General features: G+C 42.2%; 1 protein-coding gene across 3 annotated transcripts in view; it reads right to left on the bottom strand.

Moving 5' to 3' along the window:
- LOC101172103 (phosphofurin acidic cluster sorting protein 2-like) overlaps window positions 1–26,725 on the bottom strand; it is a 51,310-nt gene that overhangs the window by 16,277 nt on the left and 8,308 nt on the right. For 2 of the 3 annotated variants that reach the window (XM_023962983.1, XM_023962984.1), the window contains exons 2-9: window positions 12,896–12,983; window positions 8,349–8,438; window positions 6,143–6,268; window positions 3,216–3,378; window positions 1,908–1,999; window positions 1,671–1,751; window positions 1,342–1,401; window positions 285–430 (exon numbers count right to left, since the gene is read on the bottom strand). In XM_023962983.1, coding sequence (XP_023818751.1) covers window positions 285–430; window positions 1,342–1,401; window positions 1,671–1,751; window positions 1,908–1,999; window positions 3,216–3,378; window positions 6,143–6,268; window positions 8,349–8,438; window positions 12,896–12,983 — 846 coding nt within the window. The remainder of the gene's footprint in view (window positions 1–284; window positions 431–1,341; window positions 1,402–1,670; window positions 1,752–1,907; window positions 2,000–3,215; window positions 3,379–6,142; window positions 6,269–8,348; window positions 8,439–12,895; window positions 12,984–26,725) is intronic. The other variant, XM_023962982.1, reaches the window with a different exon arrangement.

The following is a 26,725-nucleotide window of genomic DNA, read 5'->3' as shown; positions in this document are numbered from 1 at the left end:
TTTCAATTCTGTCTGATAAAAACGGGGAACCAGATATTGATAAATCATGTAATAAAATGGTTACAGTATAACGGGGTGGGATTATATAAGTTTGCTTCCTTCCACTCCATTTCAAGCAATATTTATTAATGTCTAATTATCCTAAGTATGATTAGTTACTGTATGAATGTATAACTGATGTTTATATTGCTTTTGTGTATTTTTTCTACTTAATTGCTTGAAATAAACCATTTCAAATAAAAATCAATTCAAATGAAGTAGCGCTTTTCAGGAAGCAAGCCTACTTGAGTTTGGGTTTGGGAGTGCTCAGGACGCTTTCGTTGTCCTCCACCTCAGGCCCGCTGTCACTCTGGTTATCCAGACTGTCGTAAAGCAGATCCAGGTCCTCCTCCACCTCCTGGGTCTGGTCTACCGGGTCAGAATCCAGGACCTAGTGCACAGGTGAAACACATCTTCACCGTAATCAGAGACTTTTCATCAAAGGATAAAACGGTGGAAAAAGCAATGCTCCAATGAAGAACTGATGAATACACACTTAAAGGAATCAGATGGAACAGACCAGGAGACCGCTGCACAGCAGGGAAATGCATCATGGGAGCTGCAAACAGGCAGACTTGGGGACTAATCAGGTGATTAATGCCACTCCATAAAGGCAGGAGTTGGCAGGGAGCAGATAAACATAGTCTGCCCCTTCTCCTCCTCCCGCTCATGTATTTTTAGAGCTGCACACCACAAGGAGGAGATTAGCAACACGGAGAGTGATAAAAGATCACCGGGCCACCTGGAGCTTCCAGAACCATCCATAAAAACACAGCGCCGTTTATCTGGAGGAATTGGGTTCAACGGAGCTTTTAGACACAACAGTGTTTGAAGAAGATTAAATAAAACAGAAAAAAAATTTGGATTAATAACACAAACATTTATCTTTCGGTTCTTTTGATTTAATTAATTAGAATTTAAGAGAAAAAAGATGCAGTCCCTGGGTATTTGAGTGATTTTGCAGCTCAATGGTTGGAGGTCATCCAGTTACAGGCCACTGTGCAGAACTGATAGAAGAGCATTTAGGACGAAGACACAACATTAGTTGTCTGCTTAAAGAGGGCAGAATGAAGCCGATAATGGATATTATAAGTGAGCTGCTGCTAGTAGAAACCAGAGCATCAGACCTTTCTGAGTGCAGAAGTGATCCAGCCGTCTGCAGTTTGATTCTGACAGAGGTTTCTTGACAGTCAGTGACACATCAGCGTTTTTTGAGCTAAATGCCTATTTTCTGTTGACTTTAACGGGACTTTAACACATCTGAATATCACACTTGACCCTCCGGAGAAAAAAACAACTCACCTCATCTGTGACCTTGAACCTCTTCAGCAGCGCCACAAATTTTTGCTTAAAATTTGGTTGCTGGAACAGAGGGGAAAAAAACAGTCACACATAAACAAAGAAGTGTCAGAAAACAGAATAAATGCCAACAGGAACCAGGAACGACAGACGCACTCGGACCTCCCACAGGATCACACTTTCTATATGAAGACTGCTCTAATCGGCGCGCTGAGGCCGTCATTTACATGCTCATTCACACCGCGCTAATGGCCTGAACAAATGGAACGGCGTGTTCTCTTTCTTAAAGTCGGTCAATGATTGGCGAGGAGGGCAGAGGGGGGGTGACGAACCCTGGTCATGGAGGTGGTTCTGATCATTTTCCTTCGAGCTTTCTTTGGCTTCCTGACTTCATCATCTTCATCGTAAAGATCCTGAGAGGACAAATGAAATGACTAAAGTCAGACTGAAGGAGGGAAAGTGTGAAGGGGCTAACAAAGCTTAGTTTCTTCACATGTGATGATGTGAGGAGCAGGAGGACCTGCGACTCTGATCGAGGGTCTGTTTCATGGGTGACTCCTGACACTCACCTGGCCGTGAACGGCGTCGTCGCTGGCCTCCTGCTCCGACGAGTAGCTGTCGTCATCGTCCTCTGAATAATTGTCCATGTCTGGGGAGCGGTCTGAAGACAAACACACAAACGTCAGCCCCAAAAAAAGAGCAGAAATACGTCAACTTTGATTTTCTTCAATAAATTCTGTTCTAAAATGAAGACCAGAGAGTGAAAACTTTATTCAGATGAACATTTGAACACAAGACTCGTGTGAAACTAGAGCTGTGACGGTGTGGGATTTTTGATCACCGCGGTGATCAAAAGACAAAACTCCACAAAATTCCCCCGGCGGCCGCATCGCAGATGAATACAATGGAAATGGGGGGGGGCGCGTTCATGTTTGGTGTTACGAAGTGAAGGAGAACAGTAATAAAAGAAGGTCCCCCCCCCCCAGAAGAACGGTGATTGATACCTTATTATTTTATTTTGTTACTGTATTATTATTATTAACCCGCTCTGGAGTAGAGATGTGACGGTGTGGGATTTTTGATCACCGCGGTGATGAAGCAGCAAGAGTCGCGGTGTCGGGACTCTTGCCCCCCCAACACAAAATCCTCCGGCGGGCGACCGAAGCTTGTAATAGAAATGGATACAATGGAAATGAATAATTAGAACGCAGTAAATGTAACAAACAAATAAGAGTAACAACAACTAACTAACTAATTAGCCAACTATACAGGTAAACATTAACAACCAAAGTGCAAAATAGAGCAAAAAGTGAACAAGTGCCGCTCAAATGAGTGGTGCTGCTGCTGCTTTTATTTGTCCGTCTTCATGTTGCGTGACAGGAACACCAACATGTTAACCTTGTCAGGTTTCAGCGAGGACCTTCACGGGGTGACGATGTTTCCAGCCGCACTGAATGCCCGCTCTGATGGCGTGCTCGCAGCGCACACAGACCAATATTTTCTTGGCACTTTTGACAAAAGAGGGTTTAGTATTTGCTGCATGAGCTCATTTGTTGTGTTTGAGCGGCCTCCTTCACATCCAGAGTCTGAGGCCTCAGGACCCAAATGGGGTCCAGTGATCCGTCCTGTCCAGAATTAGAGCGGTGTAAGGAAATAGCCCCCTACATCTGTTCAACTCCCAAATCAACACAGCGGCCATCGCTGAGAAGAACGGCATACCCCCGGGCCATAGGATGACCTTGGATTGATACGTGTTCGTTCTGCTCGTAGTTGGGAAACGGAGCGGCGACTTGCAGGATTCGGCTGGACGGCGTGGCTCCAGGCCTGTCTAACACCCCCGCGAGGGGGGGGGGCAGGGTAAAGACTGCAGTGCCCACCTGAGGTTTTGGTCTTTCGACCAGCTTGTCCGCTGCCGTCCTCGTGGTCGATGGGCTGGCTGGACAGAGAGAACACGCTGATCTCTGCCACGCGGACTGGTGCCTCCTTCACGTTGCTATGGAGACCCAGAATCTGTCCTCCGTCTGTTGGGTGTTGCATCACCTGATGATGGTTTAAGAAACTGAGCATGAGATCCACAACCAAATGATTGTTCTTAGTCATAATCTTTAACAGATTCTGATTTTTTTTAGGAACCGAAACCATCCAAAGACCTTCCGTTTAGACCTGATATTTCTGCAAAAAACCCTTCTGTGGCTTTGAATGCACAGACACTAACTCTACGCAGCACAATGCTCCAACTCCATTTACATTACATTTCCCCAAATATGGAGAAAAAACTCTGAAATGTTCATCTGGTGAATTTTTATTGTTCTGGGAGAAAACTCAGAGTGAAGTGCTGGCAGGGGTGTGTTTGAGAGCTTCACACTAAAGTCCAGTAAGTGATTTCCTCCCACACAAGGCTTCAATGGCTTCAGACCAGAGATGACAATGTCATTAATTCAACAGGATCTAGCTTCCATCACAAAGGCCTGTGGCTTTTCTCACAGCGGCTGAGAGGTATTTAAAACACAATAATGCATTAGTCTTGTTCTCAGATGCCAGTCAATGATTGCCCAGAGACTATTTCTGGAAAATGAACAAAACGGCACATCTGCTACTGTAATTAGGAAAGGAGACGGGACACCTGAGTTCTACGGGTGACGTTCTTTTTCTATATCTGTTCCAACAAACAACCTCAGTTTTTACCCTTTTCACGTTTTAATTCTAGAATAATTAACATTCCTAAAGTGACAGTGCATGAGATGCAAGGAAATATTAATCTATTCGTCAAATTTCTCATTATAAAATGAACTTTTTTGTTATAGAAAATTAATTGCTGGAAATGATTTAAACTGAAGATTGTTTAAAAAGTTTAATTTTCCATGAAAAACAATTAGGAGAAAACTTCTTATACAACTTCATCCATTCAAATGTATTTAGATTCAAACTATGACCTGGGGGCCATATGTGGCCCTTAAAACCATTTATTCAGGCCTGCCAAACTGTAATAATTTATACTTTTAATCCTTTTTATTGTGCCTTTTCTGGTATCTACCCATAAATGTCGCAATATAAATACATTGACCTTTGTTCTGGTGCAGAGTTATTCTGCATTTTTGGGTGTTGGAAAATTTGTTGTTTTTCTGTCAAATTTTAGAACCCTAACATAAAAGCGCTCCATTCAATATGGTCAATGATGTGAAGGGGTCCATCCGATTGGTCAAATGCACAAGGTTCTCTATTTGATCTGTTGAATACCGTATTTTCACGACCATAGGGCGCACTGGAGTATAGGGCGCAGTTTCAGTTAAAGGTGCTTTATCTGTATTTAACAGACAAAAGCCGCAGCGGGTTTTAAGGCGCAGGCGCGTTAAAACATACTGGTAAAACGAGCATGCTGGTGTTTGTTTTACAAAAGGCAGCGGGAGCTTTTTATTTTTATCTTTCAGTCATCAGTCAGTGTTCATAAATCCATCAGTCCTCATCTGAAATGAACAGCTGGGCCACATTTCTATCAGACACGCCAGCTTCCCTTTCGTCGTCGTCAGAGTCCGTCTCGTTGCCGTGCGGCTCCTCATCAATGATGCCGGCTTTTGCAGTGCAAGACAGACACGTTAGCCCAAGCTTCTGCAGTCCATTCACAAAGTGTGGCGTAACTCGCCTCCCAGTCTTAGTAAAAGTGTTTTCGCAAAGACGGACAGCTTTTCATTGTAATCCACTGCTGCACCACCGTAGTCGTTGCCCGGATAGAAAGATGGCACCGTTACATAAAACGAGAGCACCATGACGGACCTCCGACAAAATGTTCCATTTTCATTTCCTCTGCAAGCGTTCCTGCCTTCTGTGGAACGGTGGTTGTAGAGACGCTTCTCCCAGGTGCTTTCTGATCATTAATCGCTCCAGTCCGTCTTCCAACTCGGGCCGCCTCGCCTTGTTTCCACAGAAACTCAGCTGCATCTTCTTGACTCGTTGGAGTTCATTTCCCAGCGTCCTCCACTAGTGAACCGTTGATTCATTCATCCTAAATTCTCTGGCAGCTGCTCCATTCTCATGTTTCCCAGCATAGCTGATAGCTTGCAATTTAAACTGGGCTTCATAATCGTGTCGCTTTGCATTTTCAGGGTTTCCAAAATGATGCTGTTCTGCATAATGCACATACCTGCACTGTAGTACTATTTGGGGGGGGGGGGGGGTGTCTTCTTTCACGTCCTCACTTCCTTCCTTACCGTTCTCATGCTGTCCTCTCCTACATCCTCTTTAACCAAGTCAAGCAACAACACGTTAGGCGCACCGCAGCACAGGGCGCTCCTATGGTCGTGGAAATACGGTACTTTAAGCTGGTCTAGCTTTTGCGTTTACATTTAAGGAAGCCATTTACTTTACATTTTACGCCGCCTTTTGTGATGCGCAAACCGCGATGACGATGCATTTGATATATTGAACAGATCAAAACTGTCTCATCATTATCAAGCCAAAACTCCAGAGTGACTTATGGAAACACTAAAGGATTTGACCTTTTATGTGACGACACGAGAAACTTTACAAAACCAAAACCTTAAAAATGTTTCAACAAACACATTGACACTTTTTTAACTGCACTTCCTATAAATAATGTCTCAAGAAATAAACACTTATTAAACATTTCCGAATTGAGCACTATAAAAACATCAACACACCGTATTGTGAAGATAAAAGGAATCATTTAAATAATGTTTGTCATGGGAAGCGTTCAGAAAGAAGGCGGAGCCGTCTTAATCAGAGGAAAGCAATAATAACAGGAGCTGAACGCTGTTCTGGAGAAGATGAAAGGGTCAGCATACAGTACCTCGGCCATGTTGATAACTCCCACCGCCAACGTTTTGTAGCCCAGGATGGTTCGGTTTTTGTAGCGTTTCCTTCTCTGCAGCATGATCTGAAGTCTGTTGGCATCCCTCTTAAGAAAATGGGGGTACTAAAATACAAAGAAAAGGAAAAAAAAGAACAAAGTATCAAACCTTTGCTGTAAATTTGTTTTTCAGTAAGAAAAAAACAACATTCATGAAAAACATTGAAAATGTAAAGACAATAGAAAGAAGAATTTGTTGGTCTTGGAAGTCAGAAGAATTAGTAATGAGAAACTGTCAGATGGTTCCTAATAAAACATAAGAATTCAAACTTTAAACACCAGCAGTAGATCTTTAAATGGGGGCTGAAGAACTTGAAGTTCCAGTGAGATTTTTTCTATCAGCATTGAATTATTTCAGATGTATGAAATCTATCTCTGCATTAACTATAATCTCAGATCATAAGAGTCCAGAACAACCGGATCAGGAGTTTGGTTTGTGTTACCGGCAGAACCAAACGGCATGTTCAAGTTACTGCTGGCTGTCTCTTGAACCAGTTCCCAGCCCGTGTTGCATCCACCATGGATGCTCCTAGTCACCGGTTCTGTTAATCAGTTCATAGTTTTTATGGACAAAATTTCCAAGTATAGCCAAGGACTGAAGAGGAATCTGGTTTGTGGACCGCAGGACTTCATCTCTGTTTTATGCAGATGATGTTGTTCTGTTTGCCTCATCAAACCAGGACCTTTAGTGTCCACTGACGCAGTTTGTAGTCAAGTGTGATGCAGCTGGTGTGAGAATCATCATCTCCAAATCAGAGGCAAATCTTCTAGGTAGTTCATCCCGTCTGGGTTGGTGGAGAGCTCCTGCCCCAAGTGGAGGAGTTTAAATATCTTGGGGTCTTGTCCGAGGTGAGACTTGCAGGTGGGTGGGTGCAGCAGCTGCAGTATTACGGTCGCTGTCTTGATACATTTCTCGTGAACAAGAAGCGGAGGCCAAAGACAAAGCTCTGGATTTCCTGGTCATGGTAGGAAAGGAGAAAATCCCAGATTCAAGCAGCTGGAATGATTTTCCCCTGCAGGCTGGCTGGCCGCTCCCTTAGGGTTCAGAGTAAAGCTCCTCAACATCCAGGCCAGTCGAGGTGACTCAGAACTCAGGTGTTTGCCTCCTGAACGCCTCCCCGTAGAGATGTTCTGAGTATGTCCAACGAAGAGGAGGCCCAGGAATGACCCAGGACCCAGTGGAGGGACTTTGTGGGACAGTTTCAGGGAGTTTCTGAGCATCTCTTTTGCTCCTGTGACCCGGCTCAGGATAAGCAGGAGAAGATGGATGGATGAATAGGTATATGAATAGTTTGACAGATAAGTGGAGCAATAATTGCTTTAGATCCCTTCATGCCCCCATCAGCTCCTCTGTTTCTGCTCTTCCTTTGGTGCCTGCAGCATAGGCACATCAAGCTGCTGGATTTTGAGCATCATCACAGTTTAAGACGTAGGTCTGCAGAAAATGCGAGCCTGGCTGCAACATAACAACAAGCCTTCCTCTCCTGCATGTTCAGGTATTGATCAGATTTATTTGTGCATTTTGAGAGGAGCAGTCAATAAGACACGCATGTTTGACGGACAGTGGGTTGATCGTAGAGTAAGTAGAGCAAAAAATAACAAACTCTGTAGAGTTTAAAATAGTTCAGACTTTTTTAGACAACAAATCCCAGGATGAGTGAAAAAGTTTTTCAGTAGAGCATTCCCCAAAAAGCAAGACTGTGCAGAGAAAACAGAAATAAGGTCCTTTCAGAGATTGTTTCTAACTCAATGTGACCTTTTAAAGCTTCACTTAGCTGCAGTTTCTGCTGGGTTTGTGTGCAGTTTATACAGATGATATTTTAAAGCAATCGGTCTTCAGTAATGACATTTTAAAAAGAGAACAGCCGTGATGAAGCTGTTCATTCAAATGGAAGGTTGTGAGTCGGCTGCAGAGGGAAACCTTCACATGAGGGGAACACAGGAAGTTTGGAGCTGTGCTGCTGTACATGAAGCTCTGATAAAAAAAAACTCTTTACTCTGAGCTTTTGGGTCAGTAAAACTAACATGCCTTGCTTTTGGAAACAAAAAGTGTGAGAGAAACGTAGACAGAAGCTGCAGAGGGAACATGGGCTGTTCAAGGACCCTCCATGTCTGACGGAGAATTCAGTTTGGTGTCAGAACTTGCCTGTAGTGAGAAGGTGAGCTCCAGGTCCGTCTCCATCAGTCCGCTGGGAGGGAGGACGTACTCGTTGGATCGGAGAAGACGCTTCGAACCCTGGGAAGCACAGAAAAACAACATAAAAACAATGCAAACCAGACCATAATACCACGATGCCTTAAATCCAGCAGGGCCAAACCAAGCTAAGCAGTTGGATACTTTTCTCTTAAATGACAGACAATGATTGACATATTTGCTGTTTATTCAGACAAAACCAAACATTGAATTTAAAGACAATGTTTTAGGAAAAAACTTTCATTTAGGCTTCAGCTAAACTTTAGGATAAAACCTGAAATCTTAATGGAAAACAAAATACTGTATTTAACTCTTTTAACGGTTATCAGCACAAAAGTGAAATAAACAAGAAATCAACATAATAATAAACTTTTCTCAAAAATGTATTTGATATGTTTTCAAATGTTTGAGATGGAGACAGACATTGAAGTTTAAATAATTCAAGAAAATCGAGAATTAGTGATATTCATCTTCTTTACAAAAATTCCAAAACTTCCCAAAAGATGTAATGAAAATGGAATATTAGGTCACGTCACACAAAGCCTTTAAGCTGAAGGAGCAGTCAGCAACCAAAGCATGAAGGTTTCTTAACTCTGCTATCTGTTTCTCTACCTGAGGAAGGATCACCTGTGCTCAACCTGAGAGAGAGCCAGAACAAACCTGCTGAAGGATTTCTGAACCAGATGAAGCCCGTCTCCTAAGAATAGAGAGCCTACAGGACGGTCAGTATCCCCAAACGACTTGGTCTTAAGGGAGCTCGTCCTCCATGTCAGGGATTGGTTTCCATCATCCTACCGGCCAAACTGCAGGATTGATCGAACCTTTTGATTGTTTAGTTAAGAATGACTCAGAAGGTTATTGTCTCATCGTTTCACATCAGACTATGAGCAATGGAGAGCAAGTCTGTTGTGCAACGTTTTTGGTCGCTTATCAACAATGGCAATGTTGATGAGCAATGCTATGATGAAGCCTCCTTTGGAATAAACTCCTACTTAGGATGTGACATAATGACACTGGATCCGAACGTCATCTGCGCTGCCAGAAGCGCCGTAAGGGATCCTGAAACACAGGTGGGTTCCTGGTGTCGAGGAATCAGCAGCTGGATCAACTTCCACAGCTAAACAGCCCAGATCAGGTAACACTCGAACCCCCAAGTATGTGAGAACAGAGCTGGATCATACATGTTTGGGGAAAAAATGGAGTTCAAAAACAGCAATAATCGCAGTAATAACTCTGATTATAAAGTTCTTATTAGGGCTGTAAAAGCTGCGTAAGTTTAGTAAATATACAGAGAGGGCGGGCAGTGGCATGGAGCTTTGCTGGATCTGCGAAATGCTCTGATCATCAGATTACAAAGCGGTCCTTAAATGCTGCTTACTGTTAAACATGTTGAACAAAATAAAAGAAAGACCCGGACGGTTAAAAAAATATAGAAACGTGAAAATATTGAGATGTCGTTTTTGTAAATATCCTCCGAAAATATTATATCATGAGATTAACAGAAGTTAGAGCGTATTCTTCTATCTAATGTGTATGCAGTGAATTTTAAGACCCACTCCAACGGAAATGGTGTTTTAACGACTAAAAACAACATCGTCATTATGAAAATACCAATGGGAACACTTTGAAAACAGATCAGAAGATGATCGGAGTGGGACTTTAACAAACATGCAGTCCTAAACCGTCTGAATTTTGCTGGGTTGATGGAAAATGAAACATCTGCCAAAGGCAAATGTTTCATTATCAATTTAATTAGTTCTAATTATTTAAGTTTATTGTGATTGATTCAGCCAAAATCAGTAAAAATGGAAAATTCAAATAGTTGGTCCCATTTTGCTGCTTTGCTTTTCTGCAAAAACTAGAAAAAAAATATTATTTGTTTGTTATTGAGGACAATAACCATTTACTTGAAACCATTATTATCCAAAAGGAAATATTAAAGGTTTAATAATAATAATAATAGTAATAATTGGTACTTTATTGATCCCACAATGGGGAAATTCTTTCGTTTAAGTGTGCCAAAACTAAAATCCCATCACTATTAGAAGCATTTTGCTCCACTGGATTGAACAGAAAGAGCTCTAAAAGCTTGAACTGCCACATTGTTAATAAATAATTAAACAGCAAAACTAAAGGACAACTGATAGAAACTGAGAAAATTGTCTTTACTTGTTGGTTACATTTTTAGCATAAAAAAGAGAAAGATCCATCCTGGTCAACACCAGAAGCGAAACAAAGAGACCTTGTCTGTTTTCTTTTAAGCTCTGACTGGAACAATGAATCAAGAGACAAAACCAAGCACCCCGCTACGACATGACAGGCATTAACTATGCAAAGCCTTGGCACTGAATGTTCTCGGCTCCCTTTTGGCCCTCTTTTCTGTTTTCCCGGGGCCTGAGGGGGGTTCACAGACCCTTCAGCAGTTCATGCAAACCTGTGGGAAAGCAGGAGGAATCTGCAACTTCAGGACACACTTTGAAAGGTTTGAAAGTCATTTCTTTATTTGCAGAAATGACAGAGACTTGAAGCTGCAGAAAAGATTGTGGACCTTCTGCCTCCGTCCAGCACACTGACAGGAAGACTTCCAGACTAATATTGAACAGTGAACCACACCATCTGATGTGGTGCAGCATCTTCCTCAGAGGAAACTAAACTACTTCTTCAGCGCTTTTACGGTTTTTGCTCCGGCTGATCACATGGTCAGCCATTACATCATCATGTGTTTGTGAATGTAAACCATCTAACCTGATGCGTTTAAAGGGAAGAAAACCTACAGCCAGTTTTCTAAAATAATAAAAATCTGGAGTGAAATCTGGGTCGTCATTACACTCGTTTGTGACACTAAAGAGCAAAGAAAATGAATGGATGTATGGGTGAGAGTCTAAGGATCCGTGCCGTTTGCCTCCAGACCTGCTGGAAGTTGCATTAAATGCTCCAGTTCCCGAGCGGCAGTCAGCAGACCTTTCCTCGGGGAAGCTCAGCAGAAACTGTAGACTTGATGCTCGCGGGGGAACGTGGCTCATGGAGGCAGCCACACTTGGTTGGCTGCGTTCTCCTTAAGGATGAGAGGGAACTAAAGCTGCTCCTCTAGTTCTACAGAGTTCTGTCAGCATGAACAGTGGGACAGAAACACCCTCCAATGAAATGTGTGTTTTTAACACCCAGGACTATAGGCCTGCATGATAAATCGCAAATGTATTTTTTAGCGCGATATCTAGCTGTGCTATATGCATATCGCAAAAAATGGCGAAAATTGCAATAAATGGTTACCTTAAATGTGCCAAAACAAACTTAAGGCAGCTTGAAGTATATAACCAATCAAACAAATCCATTTATGCATTTGACCAATCGGATGGACGGACGACTTCACGTTGTTGAATCAGATGGAGCTCGTTAGATGTTCGCCTCCTATGTAGACGAGGGTCATTTGGAGAATAATTTAAGTGATGTCGACTCTTATTTAAACTGTTGCAGTGAAATGGAATTAATGTTTTAGGATGTTTTCCTATTTGTTAATGTATCGCAAGTTATATCGTCATCGCAATATGAATCAGTAATATTGCAAGTTTTCCTCAAATCCGTTTTAGGTTGTAAGATTCTAAAGTCATCGTTCGGTTTTATATTTTAACTTTATTCATAATCATAATAATGGATTGCACTTATGTGTGCTTTTCCAGATACTCAAAGCGCTAACAATGTGTCTACTATTCATTTATTCGATCCGCCGATCATTGGCCGACCTGCTCAACCGCCTGAACCACCGCTGCCTCGTGTGACCTTTGCTGCTGACCTCTTGGCCAGGCCGCCCTTGAAAAAGAGATCCTGACCTCAAGGGGTTTCACCTGGTTAAATAAAGAGCTAGAGGCCATATTCTCCACTTGCAGACAAGTAGATCCATGAATGTCTTTGTTTTAAGGATAAAAAAAGTGTCAATATCATCCATGCATTCAGATTGTGTCCCATAAAGAACACATTTCAAATGAATCATTATTTTCCACATAAAAAGATTCAAATTTATGATAAAGTCACCTTTTAGGATCAAGTTTGAGTCAATGACTTTCATGTCATCAGTCATTACCATCCATGATCTATTAAACCTCTGCTTTGGCGTTCAATTTGCTTTCAATATTTTGAGCAACACGTGGGCAACATAAACTGTTGTCCTTAAACACAATGAGACTCATGTTTCCCATGTTTATAATGCTGAATAGATAGACTGAAAGGCCTGCATGCAGAAACGATGGAAGCAGGAGTCCCGCTCTGTGTGGAGGTGCTAAAGCTCCTGCTTTCTGCAGACCTGCGTGGATGTGGAGCTCCTGAGCTCTCTGTGACAGGAAGGAGAGGAGGATTAGGAGCCTGCCTTGGCATCAACCAGGCTGCGAATGCATTTAGAAACCGACAGACACCGAAGAACAGACCCCGCGCTGTGAAACACTGCTATCAAATGTTCTGCAACTGAGCCCATTGTTCCGATCACACAGGGAGATTAGCACACCCACCTGTATCTTGACAGCTATGGAGAGGGAGTTCAGCTCTTTATCCAGCTCTTTCAGGACGACCAGCTTTTTCAGAGTCAGGCTGCAGAGCCTGTGGGAAACATAGAAGGAGGAGAAAAGACATTTAGGGAAACGTGCCACTTGTTAGCACGTCTCACACAGTCATGAAAGGATTTTTGAACACGGCCCACACAGCAGCTCTTATTTCTGTCATTCTTCTGCCCAGGAAGTCAAACAACTAACTTTTCTTTTCCAAGTTGGTGAATGAAGTTCTCAGCATCTACATCCAGATGCTGTGAGAAGCTTTCCTGTCCTTTAGACCCAAACAGCAACAACATAACTATTTTTTTTTTTACAGCATGCAGTTTTAGGGTAAATATGACAACCGTGGAGGTAATTCAGGGACAGAAAGAGGAGGTGAAGGTTCATTTTCCTCTCATGTCTTGCTCTTTCTTAGGATACTAACTCACATGTAATTAAAAGGGCTGGAGGTTCTCCGGGGTCCAGGGAACCTTTTCATTATTAGAAGCATCTTCTCCGGTCCTGCTCGCCACAGTGCTTTTTTCTGAAAGTCACGGCCATCTGTTCTCGCCTGCTGTCCGGCTGTCTCTGCTTCGACTCGCTGCCAGTTTGTTTAGCAACCCAAATAATAACTGAAGTGACAGACTTATCAGCAAGAACTAAGTTAAAGACAGTCTCTGTAGCTTTAGAAAGGACTGCAGTTTAGTCAGATGTGTTTGTGTGACGGTGGTTCTCTGTGCCGCGGTTCCGCTCTGGAAATGCAGCTCTAAATTAAACGGAGAAGAGACAAAAGCTCCTCATACGATCACAAACCCTTCGTTTTCTGTTGTTATTCCAAACTTCCCAGATACAGTCTGGCACAGAACAACATGCAACGCCTGCCAAACTGGGTCAAAACCAAACCGCTATCAGAAAGCTGTGTGGGTGGAGCATCAACAAGTCTGTTTGCAGTTGGATATTTCTGCAAACAGGCGGTGAAGACCAAAGATAAGCGATACGTTTACAGTCTGTCCTTCAGCTGATAAGTGCCCCCCAGGGGGAATCCTTTCAATTTTGGTGTGGTTACGTTGGTTAAGGCTTCACACTCCACGCCCCGCCTCATAAAAGGGTTTTGATCGATTTGGATCCTGTTTATCGACTCTCGTGTCCATTTAGCGATCCGCAGACCAGGTCAACCTAAAGAGAAACGCCGGACATTAATGAGGAACGACTTTCCTCATTTAGGTTTTTTTGCTTTGCTTGAGCAAAACAGTCTTCTAATCTGCTAATGCTACAGACTTTCTGTATTTCTCTTCCCAAAAATACAACAGGGTGTTTCTTAAGGCAACACCTTTGTCATACAAATAAAAAAGAATTAAAGAAAAAAGGAAAAACACTTCTTATGCCGAATAAAGTCAGATATGAAATGCAACAAGAAGGTTTGAGACGTCTGAAGTAAAAGAACCAAAATACAGAAAAAGTTCTTTCAAAAGCAGCTTGGTTTGATTGAATACTTGCTCTTTAGGGAATTCATCATCTCACTCAGCAGTAAATGAAAACTTTGGATGTATGATTTTAAAATCCTTTGAAAAAATTAATACGGTATATAATCGTTGGGAAAATATGCAGTACAATTCAAATCTTACAGGTTTGCTCATTTTATTCCAACAAATGCATTTCCTACACTTCCTGGTTTTTCTTAAGCATTTCCTGAAAGCAGACTTAAGACTGACTGTGCTTTCAAACAGTTTTAAATCATCACTTGAGATGCTTTTACACTTCATTTACTGCATTTTCACACCAGTTAATGTTGAACCTTCTTATTTGATACAAATGCTCAGGTGTCGTACTGAGGAGCATCCCTAGGAATCAAACCAACAACCGCCATCAGCAGATGACTACTCTGCCTTCAGAGCTGCTGCTGTTCCACTTTCCTGACAGTAAATCCACAGCAAACCCTGAGGCAGAAGAGGAGTAATCACGACGAGTCCTCCGGTCTGCGTCTTCCAGTCAACAGCAAATCACTGCACACTGACGTCTTCAATGGGTGACGAAGTCAAACAGAGAAGTTATGGACTGAGGGCACTCAGTAAGTGTAAGAATGGAGAAGAAAGAAGGTTAAGTCTATTTGTCTGTTGTCACAGCACCAAGAGTACTGCTCACCGTTATCTTGAGATCACTCATTTTTGGTTGAACTTTGCAGCCTAAAAATAGCACAAAAGCCATTTAATAGCAGCACTGTTTATGAAGCTTTTATTCTTTGGTTTGTGACCTAAATTTGGACAATTTCCAAGTTTAAAAGACTTGGAAAAATTTGAGGTAAAAATGATTTTATCAGCGTATTACCTTTTAAATCTGAAATTTGTGCAACGTATCAACAACCACTGGACGATCAAAGCATTCAGTCCTATCTGTCCATCCGTCCACATCCTGAGGGCGTTAGGATGGAGTATTTCTCTCAAAGTCTATAAATATATAAATATCTGTTTGCTTAAGCAGCTGTTTGCTGCGGGCCAAGTCCTATTTAACCTTTCAAAATAACCTGACAGAAAAACACTTAAAGAATTAGACTAACCCACACTCAATTGTATTGAAATACCGTAGTCATATTTATAAAAGGAAACATATTTGCACTAAAACCTATGTAGGCGTTACTAATTTTATAATCTCCCAGGGTAATAAGAAAAAGAAATAATGTAGAAAATCTTGATTTAGAAAATCCAGAAGGAGTCTTCAGCTTCTACCGTTTAAAAGATACAGAGTCAAGAAAACCTGTAATTTATCCTAAACATCCCCTTTGGTTTAAACTCCAGTCCGTATGATTTTATTCTCCAGACAGGAAATTGGAGCTGACAGCTACAACAACATACTTTATCTCCACTGAACAAACAAGAGAACTTATCAAATAACTCATTCAAAGTGCTCAAATATTTGCTTTGAGATTATAGTTCTGTGATTGTAGCATTTATCATCATTTCTGATTTTGGTTTCAGTCCATCAGACGTTTATTCACAAGACAACAAGTGAAGAGGCATTTCCACACCTGCTGTGAAAAAAGGAAACTGTTTTTACGTTCAGTGATGCTGAGAGAACAGAGGTTTGGCTGACACCATTTTCCCTCACACTTTTGATCACTCACAGGAGGCCAAATGCATTGTGGGAGATGATTCCCAGCTGGAACCATTTGACTGTATCTGGAGTGGGTGAGTGTGACATCACCCATAGAAAACGGGTTACAGCTCCAACCAAATGATATCAATTCAGTTGCCATTTTTTCACGATATGCCATGTCGGAGCCAGACGATGTCAGTAGGCAGTGATTGGTCCGAGTCGGTCTGAGTCAACGTTTCTATGGCAACCACTCTCGCCAATCAGGAGTGGCTTGTAAATTCCTGTTCACACCGGGACGAATTTCACCCACGATTTTCGCCGACGTTTAACGGCTCGTGACTAAACAAAGGGCACCAATGAGAGTGTGCACACCGACGCGAAAAAACGCCACGCGTCAAAGCGTCACTTTTAAAAAAACGCCTCGGGTTTTTTTTTTTTTTGACGCGTTGCGTCGAAATCTATTCGACCAATGAGAACAGCGCTTTTGCACACGTGTCTCGAGCTTCTGAAGTTACAGTAAAACACAACTTGGGGGCGCTCAAACACAAAACTGCCTTTCTGAGCACATATACCAGCGAAGAAGATAGACGCCAAGTAGCGTCTACACTGCCGCGAAGAAATAATGACGGACATTCTAAAATATCCCCGAACCAAGCACCAGTTGGAGCTACTGGTGCTTGAAATATTCATGTTTTCTTTGTATGATTCTGACAAGCGCGTAAATAGTTGCTCTCTTCTTCGGAGTGAAAAGCCACTTTAATAAGCGTAAAGTTGTGCAGCGCCACCTTGTGTACAGGAGTATTTCTGTTTTACATTAAGCGCCATCTAATTTCAGGGAATGAAATTGCATGTTCACTCGGCTCATCGTCAGCGAAAATCGCCTGGGTGTGAACACAAAAAACGTGTTGAAAAACGCTGGCGAATAACGCCTGGCGAATATTCGTCCCGGTGTGTACGGGCCTTAAGAGGATCGTCAAGAACATGTTAAAAAAGGACGTAGAGCAAGAATGGTTCTTCTGACCAATAGAGTCTGAGTAACAGCTGTTTATTCCTCAATAGAAGTCTATGGGATTTTGGCTTCTTGGAGCCAACAAGTACTTCCTGTTTGGAACGCCAGGGGGGAGGGGTCACTCAGTCCAGTTCTCTTATACAAACAAAGCGGGAGTAAAAACAAAAAAAAGAAAAAACACAAACAGAAAATCCTTTGATGTCCTTCCTCCCTAAACCCCACCCTCTGACTGACGGCTTTCACACACCTGCTGCCTCACCTGAGCTGAAGGTTGTGTCACACAGCCACTACGTACAACATACAAATTTTCAATGTTTTAAATGTCGGACTTATGTGAATAATGCGTGATATACGTGAATCATTGCGTTTGTTATTCATCGATGTGCGCAGATGTCCGTCGAGCGTTTGGGCCAACGGGTCTTTACGTGAATTCGGTTTTGAGCTGTTCAAAATATTTGGTCGGTTGAGAATTACGCAGTCTACGCATATTTTAAATAGTTTATAGGCAATTATTACATAAATCTTACGCAATTGTGCGTGATTTTTGCAAGATGTGCAAATTTGTGGCTCAACGTATTTAACAGACTTTTCACACATTTATCACTGATGTATCACTTTCATATTAGGTATCCGGCGCACATTTCACGTTAAAATGATATCATTGACGCACGGCTCACTAATGAATTCCATATAAACAGTGAAATAATCACGCACGGTTCTGGTTCTACGTAGATTCACGACGTCTTTGCGTGGTTTATTCCTACTACTTCTGCGGTTTTAACACGGTTAATTCTTAATACATCTATGAAAATTTCATGTAAAGATCACAACTTTTCTCACTTTTTCAACGTAGATTGGAATATGTACGTAGTGGTTTTGTGACACGGCCTTGATGGTTTTCTCAGACAGAAAGCTTTGCTCTCAACCTCCTTTAAGTCTTGCATATCTGGTTAAATGTAAATATGAAGATTATCGATCTGAAAGATCCCGGTGTAACGGTGCCGGTAGAGTAAAAGAAATGAAGGAAGACATTCCTTCATGAGGACCTTAAAGCCTTTTTCTTAATCCATTCCCTAAAGAAACTCCCCAAATCCATCAATCAGACGGCAGAACATCAGTGAGGAGTGTCTGTACTGAATCAAACATCCATCCATCTACATCCTCTCCTCAGACCTGTGCCTCCACTCACAGCTACATGTGGTTGCCATCATTGGGCTATTTCTGGACGGTTGTGCGATAGCCAAATCACTTATAACTCTGGTGGCTGGAACACTTTGGCATAAGAGGCTACAAAGAGGCTGCAGCTGTAATCCCCCTTCAGAGGTTAGATTAAAAACCTGAGAAAGAACATGAACAGTCAGGTTTAGATATGGTAATAAAAAACAGCTGTTGTTAAACTTCTAGCTTTATTACACCAAACTGATGGTTTTTTGCTTTGAAAACACAGAATCCAGAGCAGCCTCTTTGCTTTGAAACCAGCTGATTCATTGTGCAGAATTCGCTAAATGACATTCGTCCTTCTGCGGAGGAATGTGGCTTATAACTATACGAGTTTTCCTTTTTTCTGTGTTCAGCAGTTGACGCAGTTTCATCCCGGCTTGGTTCTTCTGGATCAGAATGCAGCAGTTGTCGGGGGCACAGTGAAAGGGGAGGTGGTGGATGGGGGGTGACCGATGTAACCGAGGAGAAAAAAAGACATTGTGTACGTTTGGAATGTGCTGAGGGGCTTCCTTGGAAAAAGAAAGACTTCTAGTAATGCGTTCAGAGCTTTCAACAAACCAATCCTTGTAGCCTGTATTACAAAGCTTTCTGCTTTAAAGGAAGTTTGCAGATGAACTAGAGGAAGAGGCTGACCCAAAAAACTTCTATACAGTCAAAGCCTTTTCTGTTCTGACGAAAGCACTTCCTTCTTTAATAACACAGTGATTTGTTCATGTCTTTATGCATAATTTACTCTAAATAATGGGAACGCTGGTCTAAAAGCTGCGTCTTGTGAATATTTCATTTCCTCGTAGCATTTTATATAATGGTGGGGGGGGCATAGAACACTGGAAATGTGCTCATGCAGCAACAGCCTTTTAATTGTTGCTATTTTCAGAGTAAGCATAACAAAGACTGTATGATGCAGACATGACAGCAAATTCACAAACCAGTGAAATGATCAAAGTCTTACATGAATAAAAGCAACCCAGAGGACTTGGGGAGTATTCAGTTTTGGTCTGTGTTCAGGATGGGCTTCATGCCGCTGATTGTGTAATAAACATGAATCATATAAAGTCATAGAATTCAATAGCTAATTGCTAGTCTAAACTAAACAGACTTAACTAAAAGTTGTTTTAATGAGCCTGCATTCATCTGAACACATTTTTTTTACTTGTTCTGTCCAACAGCTGAGCAAACACATTAGAGCTGAAGGCCTTTCGTGTTGGACAGGTTTTACTATCAAAAAGGAGGTTATAGAACTTCCAAAAAGCAGAGTGTACGTTTGTATAAACCCCTTTTTGCTTTTTATTATATTTTATTTATTTGTTACATTTAGTGTGTGTGGGGGTGGGGGTGGGGTAAGTATAAAAGAGAGAGAGGTGGAGAAAGTGGGGGATACGAGCGTTGATTTGAATAATTTATTATTTTAAGCTGTAACAATTATACCTGATCTGCTGAGACGACAAATATTACATCAAAAGTGAAACTCTGAGGAAATTAGGAGGAGGGATGAAGCAGACAGGGAGCAGTGTGCACGTGTGCACGTGCACATGGGGATGGAGATACACGCATGCTGCCGAGGTGAACCATGTGTTCAAAAGGGGAACCAGATCCTACCCAGCCCGACCAGGTATAGGTGAACCCGGCATCAGGCGCACTCGGCCGTACCAGGCGGCACCCACGGGGGCCACCGGGCGCCGGACACCGAGACGCAGGCCCAGGACGAAGCCAGGGGCCTGAGGACCCATGAGCCACCCACCGCCCAGCCGGAGCCTCGTCTCCGTGAGCCAGCCCCGGCACCCGACCCAAGCAGCCCAGAGATCACCGCGCAACCACAGCTCCACCCCACTACTCTACCCTCTACGGCCCCCTCACCCGCCATGTTCCTCAACCCCTCCTCCCATATCCCCTCTAATGCCTTTCAACCTCTGCAATGGGGAGGGGGAGCCCCTGTGGGTCACGGCGAGCCAGCCCCCAGGTCTGTCCCCACCCATGCACTCTCACACACACACAATCTTCTGGTTGTGAACACATTTCAATAAGTTGCTGTGTCTCATCATTTGCATCACGTTTTGGCACAAACCAAGACCATCATTGAAAGGATCTGGTTCCTGGTCCCAGACCAGGGTCCGCTTGGCTGTATTCAGACTGAAAATCTGTTCCTGATTATGGGGGGAAACAAACTCTGGTTCACTCTAAGCAGACCAAATGTGTCCAGTCTGAATACACCCTAAAACTATATGGACTATATGGAGCCAAATGAGCCATAAAAGCTTATCCTGTACTCAGGCTTGCATGCAAAAGCTATTTTAAATCTCAGACTTCTGGTTATGTGTCTCATATGAGCATATATTTGTTAGACTTTAATTCCCGGAATGAGATCTCCTTATAGTCACTGAGAAAGAACAGGAAGAGACTAAAGAGGCAGCAAGACGAGGCTTTTCTGGCGTACAACACTGTATTTATAATAATGTCTGCATTTCCAACTGTCACAACATCTACAGCAGCAGCACCAAATGTTTAACACGCAATATAGTCAAAAGACTCGGAAGAAAATGCAAACATTTCCCTGGAGAACCTTGAAAATATTCTGAAAGCTGCAGCTAAGAGCTTTGTAGGGAAATCTTAAGTAAATATTATCACTCAATAGTGTCAGAGCATCACTGCCATTCATTATTTAGTCACAGTTGCATCTGTTTCCCACATAGAAATAAAATCAATGTATGGGTTCTGCTGATGTTCTGGTTTTCTGGAAGGTACATGACTGTAAACAAAAATATTATTTAACTTTTACAGTTCTGGTGTAAATATGTCTGCTCTAATAAGTTGTAGTTTCAGTCTAATTTGTTGGTATTTCATCTCTCACAACTCCACCAACATATTCTTCCCAGTTTAGTCTTTGTAAAAAACAAAAGTATCCAAGTCTTTGTGTAACTCAATGAGATCCACTTTTTGTTTTTATTTTTTGTCTAATTTCTCTCACTAGTTAGTTTTTGACCATTACATGCAGTTTTTACAAGAACATGCAGCATTAAATATTTTCCCTCTTTGGGTTTTAGCTTCGTTGTTGGGATTAAAGCCAAATTGTATGTAATTTTTCATAAATGCTGCCACATTAGGACTTCGAGCCAGATTACATCTTTATTTGGTTAAACTGATGCAAAAGGGTTCACAGCAGAAGACAATCAAGTTTAGCCTGTGAGGCTGCTGGATAGATTCTCCTAAAGTAAAATAGACAAAACCTCTTTTACGTTAAAAATGCTACAGACAGAAACAGAAGCCGTTTCCTCCTGAAACCAGGTGAATGAAGCTAACCCGGTTAGTTCTTCTTCTTGGTCTACAGTCAGAAATGATTGGTGTTTCCTTCACACCTCAGTGCTCTGGCCGGGCTTTCTAAAACTCATTACACAGCTTTAATCCTTTGTTGTGGTTCCTGCAGTGCTTCACAATTCTTTTGTTTCTGTCCTGACCCTAAACTGATGAAGTCAGCAGGACAGACGCAGAAATGCTTCATAATGGCTCCAAACAGGGTTTCCATGCAGAAGACGTCACAGGACTTTATCATCTCACTGCAGACCAAACTTTGAAGAAATGTTTTCACTAACTGCACTCATTTCAACATGGAACCAAAAGAGACCAGATTTTTCTTTTTTTTTTCTTTTTTTTTGGGGGGTACATAAAATATAAAAAATACCTTTTTTTTATAGCAAAAAGAGTAATTGTACAAGAATTTTGTGATTTAAAATAAAAACGAACGTGCAAAACATCATGGATAAAAGCACAAAAAGACGGTATTTGTTAATTAATACTGAAGACCATTTCTCTTACAGAAAAACTCGTATTTCATTCGGATTTTGAGATTTGTGCTTGAACACCTACAAAGCTCCCGAAACATCAGAGAAGCTCAAATCTTTGTGTGGCGTTAACGTGCATAGCTTAGTGCATGAGAACAAAGAATCCAAACCCCATCTTAAAGGCCTTTCTTTAACTTCATTTGAGGTCAAATTGTAAAACAGGAAACCAGCTAAATGACATATCTGACAGCATCTGCACCACCATTGCTAACCTGATAAAGCATCAGTGGAGTTTCATCATGCATATTTAATGTAGCCTCAGCTGAGCATCAGACAGGATTAAGCCTGCCCTTTAACTCACAACCACCATAACCCTCTTCATTTGTTCGCTCTCATTAGTGATGAGAAATTTAAGAATAGGCCTCTCCTGCCAGCAGGCGCAGAAGAAACCCTTCTAATGAAGTAATTACGGTGCATCAGGCAGAAAAAGGTCTGGCTTTTACAAATGAAAATTGGCTAGTGTCACTGCTGAACCATTCGTACTTGAAACTAGTTTCTGCTCAGATTTACACAAAGACTAACAATCAATTCAAAATGAGACTGCAAGAATCAATAACTCTATAACAGACAGCAAAAAAGATATGATTTCAATGTCCTAAAAAGTAAACAAAGCTCCTGCTAATGCAGAGAATTGTATTTGGATTAAATTGAACTGAATGTGTGATGACAGCAGCTCTGCTGTTCACTTTTGATGCAGTGGTCACTGAGGATCTGGAGTTAAGCCTCATTAGGTCAACATAAGTGCTGTCGGTCATGAGATGCACAACAGTTTGCAACATAATTATCTCCTGCACATGATTGAACAAACTAGACATTACTCGTGTGTCACTCTGTCAGAAATAATTGCATGTAACTCATTACAAATTATGAAGTCAATGAAGGTAAAAAGCCCTAGTTGTTCATTTTGAACAATCTAATTCTCTGTCCTAAAGTGGATCCAGATCCTCTGTCCTAAAGTGGATCCAGATCCTCTTGATCCAAACTTCCAGCAGTGAGACTCAGACAGAAATTCCTGCTACTGAACAGTTTTCCAGATTCTTGGATTTCTTCCAGATCATCAAGTTAAATGAAATCTGTGTCCAAACCAACAAGTAAACTAGAATGAATGTCAAATCCATTCACATGTTAGTTTCCTAAAGTTCACCACTGTTGTTTTTCCACATCCAAAGAATCCAAAGGGAACATTCTTAGAACATTCTAGACACTGGATGGTCACATGACTTTATTCAAAGTCTGTCCACACATTGGACTGGAATGATGGACGGATCCGTTTCTGCTAATGCACAATAAAATAAACCTACCATTTCCTAAAGGCATTTTTCCAACATTGATTATCAATTTATTTCATTTTAAAATATTTTTAATAATATACGTTAGTTCAAATAACAACCTCAGTCAGATTAATCTGGTTAGATTATAGGAATAGAAATTAATTAATTGATTAAGTCAATTAATCGTTACACCCCTAATAGCCTACGTGCACGATAGAACTTCCGGTTAACTTCCGTGTTTCGAGTGTAAGGCTGACAACTTCCTGTTGGTCGTGTTATTGTTGTGGGGAGTTTTGTTGAGTTGCTAGTTTTGAGTAAATAGGAGCGGATTTCGGGTAAAAGAAAGGCGTTTGGTGTTTCAACGCGTGACAAAGACATCACAACATTGTTGTGTACCCGTGTGCGAATTTGTCAAAGTACAACAGTACTAAAAGCTTTCATAGCTTTCCAGTAGATGTGTCGGTGAGAGCCGAATGGATGGTGAACACGGCGGGAGGACTTCACCCCAAGCAAGACGAGTCGTGTTTCGTATTTGCAGCAATCGGAAAGAAAATGCGTCATAAACACGCCGTTCGGAATACTTTGCCCCGGTCAGACTCGAGTCGTTCGGATCAAAATTTCTTTCCGATCGAGATAGGTGGGTTATACCGATCGTTGATCTGATCGTGGAGCATGAAAACGGTTCATTCCGATCGTGTGTCACTACTGCTCTGGGTTACGTCATGCATAGACGGTGTTTCGCTGAGAGAAAGCATTGGAGCTCATACAGGACCGATCAGCTGCTCTGCGGACGCCCCGCGCAAAAGCGCCGCTCCGCTCTCGCCCCACTGGCTCTCCCCTCTCTTTCACCCCTTATGAGGGAGATGCAGAGGGGTGCGTGTCCACTGACGTCTGGACCCGGCATCAACCGAGCTCTGCGTTCGGGCTCCGGTGCCAGTGGGCCGAGTGAACCTCTCTGAGCACAGCGGCCGGTTTCATTAATGTGTTTGAGGGGAAGGTGCTTTGTTACGTGTGCGTTTTGTTGTTTTGTTATGTGTGAGAATTCGGACTGCGAGCCGAACCGCCGCTCTGGGTTAGCGGCGGCCGGACTCGTGAGGGCAGAGCAGAGCACACAGTGTGTGTGAGCTTAGAGCAGAAATGCCGCTCAGTCCTTAGAAACTGTTCAAAAAAAATCACATGGAATTATGTTTCTAGTTGTGCCCCGACAAAATAAAGGCTGATGTTATTCCCAGACATTTACGTGCAGCCAGGATGCAGATTGCAGCGTTTCCCGCATGGTCCTGGATTTTGTGTCCATCAAAAGGCTAATGTTGTTGGCCCGTTTTGTTAGCCTCTCCCAACACTGGGTTCTTCTTCCAGCTCCGTACTTCTTCCACAAAAAAAGCGCTGACCACAAGGATTAAATATAAAATGATGAGCGGACCGGCACTACATAATATTCCTAACATTAATAAAAGCACGTTTGGAAGATCGCCTCGTATATTACCGAGCTGCTGCATAATATATGTGACACGCTGACAGCAAAGGTTTGTTTACAACGGGACACATTTCCCTTCCGGTATTTTCGACACTATATTTTTTCGACACGATATTTTGCCCATGTAACCACGCACTGGTCGACAATCCTGTAGATGTCGTTCACGTCGATTTTCGGGAGACCTTGTATACAACGGGTGATATATGCCATCTTTCGCAATCAAAATCTGCCGTGTCGCTGCTACAGAAGTCGCAAACCGGAAATGGTCGGCCTCACACTCAAGGCGGCGGAAGTAGAACTCCTTAGTTACGTGCACGGAGCCTATTGGTAAGGATAATGGAAGTTACGCACTCATGACGTACGCCTGATGGTCATACGGTGGCGTCCTCACGTCACCTTCTAGTCATTAGTAGGATGTGAGTAGTGGTTTATTACTGTTGCATGCATGTGATGTGCATGTAACACGCCCATAAAATGTCCTAACAAACTACACTCCGTCTAATTTCTTCATTTCTAACAGTCAGGCTGCAGCAAGGAGCGCGCACGTGTCACGTGAACAGCACTAACGGGCACCTTGTACAGTCTGCTGGATTTGGTGGGGGTTGAAAACAATGAAAAATCCCTACAACATGCCTGCGATTCACCTACTTCATCCTTCCTCACCATTACATGTTGGTTGAGTGTCCCCTGCAGTGTGCCCGTGAAAAAACGTGCATGGACATTTTCTCTCTGCAGGTACACTGAGCGGTCTACCACCTTGATGTCTCCTGTGGGTCACCCGCGTGTCCCGTACAGGTTTGACCATTTTTCACCCAAATACCCACCTGTTAGTAAAGCTTACGCCGCATTTTTTCCATTTGTGCCTCCTAGACAATAAAATCCACTAAATGACACAGTAACACTCCTTTGTTTCTGTCAGACATTGGAAAAGCCAGATGAACTGGTATTTGCTGCCTGAGTTTATGTTAACTTGACTGCAGCTGTTCAGACGTCCGGTTTTACAAAGTCAGGCGGTTTAACTGAATCATCGAAACCTTTCATGTTCGTCATCATAAACTAAAGAGACCACTAAAGCTGGATTTTAATGTTTGATAATGTCTTATTCAAGATGTTCGTTGAATTTTACTCTAATCCAAACCCAGATCCAACACTTACTGATGTTCAACGGATGAATGGTCAGAGATTTGACCTTTTCCAGTTTTTCCTTATGAGCACATAGTTTTAAAACAAAGAGCAAGACTTACTTAGAATTAGAAGTAAGTAAAGGTGCTTGTATGGTTCTTGACGCCTCTTAAAATGAAGGAAGTAGGCCAACAGAACGACATTCAGTTTGAAAATGTCGTTTTTAAAGAAGCCGTGGAGCAAAGCTCAACACAAGCTTGACTTTGGAGAGATGCAAAGACAAAAGCAGGACTCCAGACAGTTCAGTCCGCTTAATCTGTGATTACACAAAGAGGGGGGGGCAGAGGCAGACACATGGAGGGAAAAAAACACATGGAAGCTTGGGATTTGACTCTCGTACTGCCCACTCTGTAGCCAACACATATGTCAAGGTCTGGTGCTTTGAAGACCTTTTTCTGGAAGGAGAGTAATAAGAACTGATCCCAAATAATCAGCTCAGCAGGGTCTCTGATTGGAATAAATAACCATAAAATATACAAATCTGAGATGTGTACTGAGTTTTTGGGATTAGAATATGAGATTTTACATCATCAGTTTGGTCATTTGTGCTGCAAATGTTGATCCCACCTTCCTTCTGAAGTGAAAGGAGTTTGGGGTTTATAGTAAAATCAAAAAAATAGTTGCTACATTTGTACCATGCACTCAGAAGCTGTACATGAACAAACAGTAAACACAAGGAAGCAAAATAAGAGCTTTTTATGAATGGCCAATCGATCCCTATATACA

This window comes from Oryzias latipes, chromosome 15 (assembly GCF_002234675.1).
Source record: "Oryzias latipes chromosome 15, ASM223467v1".
Lineage (NCBI taxonomy): Eukaryota > Metazoa > Chordata > Actinopteri > Beloniformes > Adrianichthyidae > Oryzias > Oryzias latipes.
The sequence above is the reverse complement of the archived record's forward strand: the minus strand, read 5'-3'. Positions and strand labels throughout refer to the sequence as shown.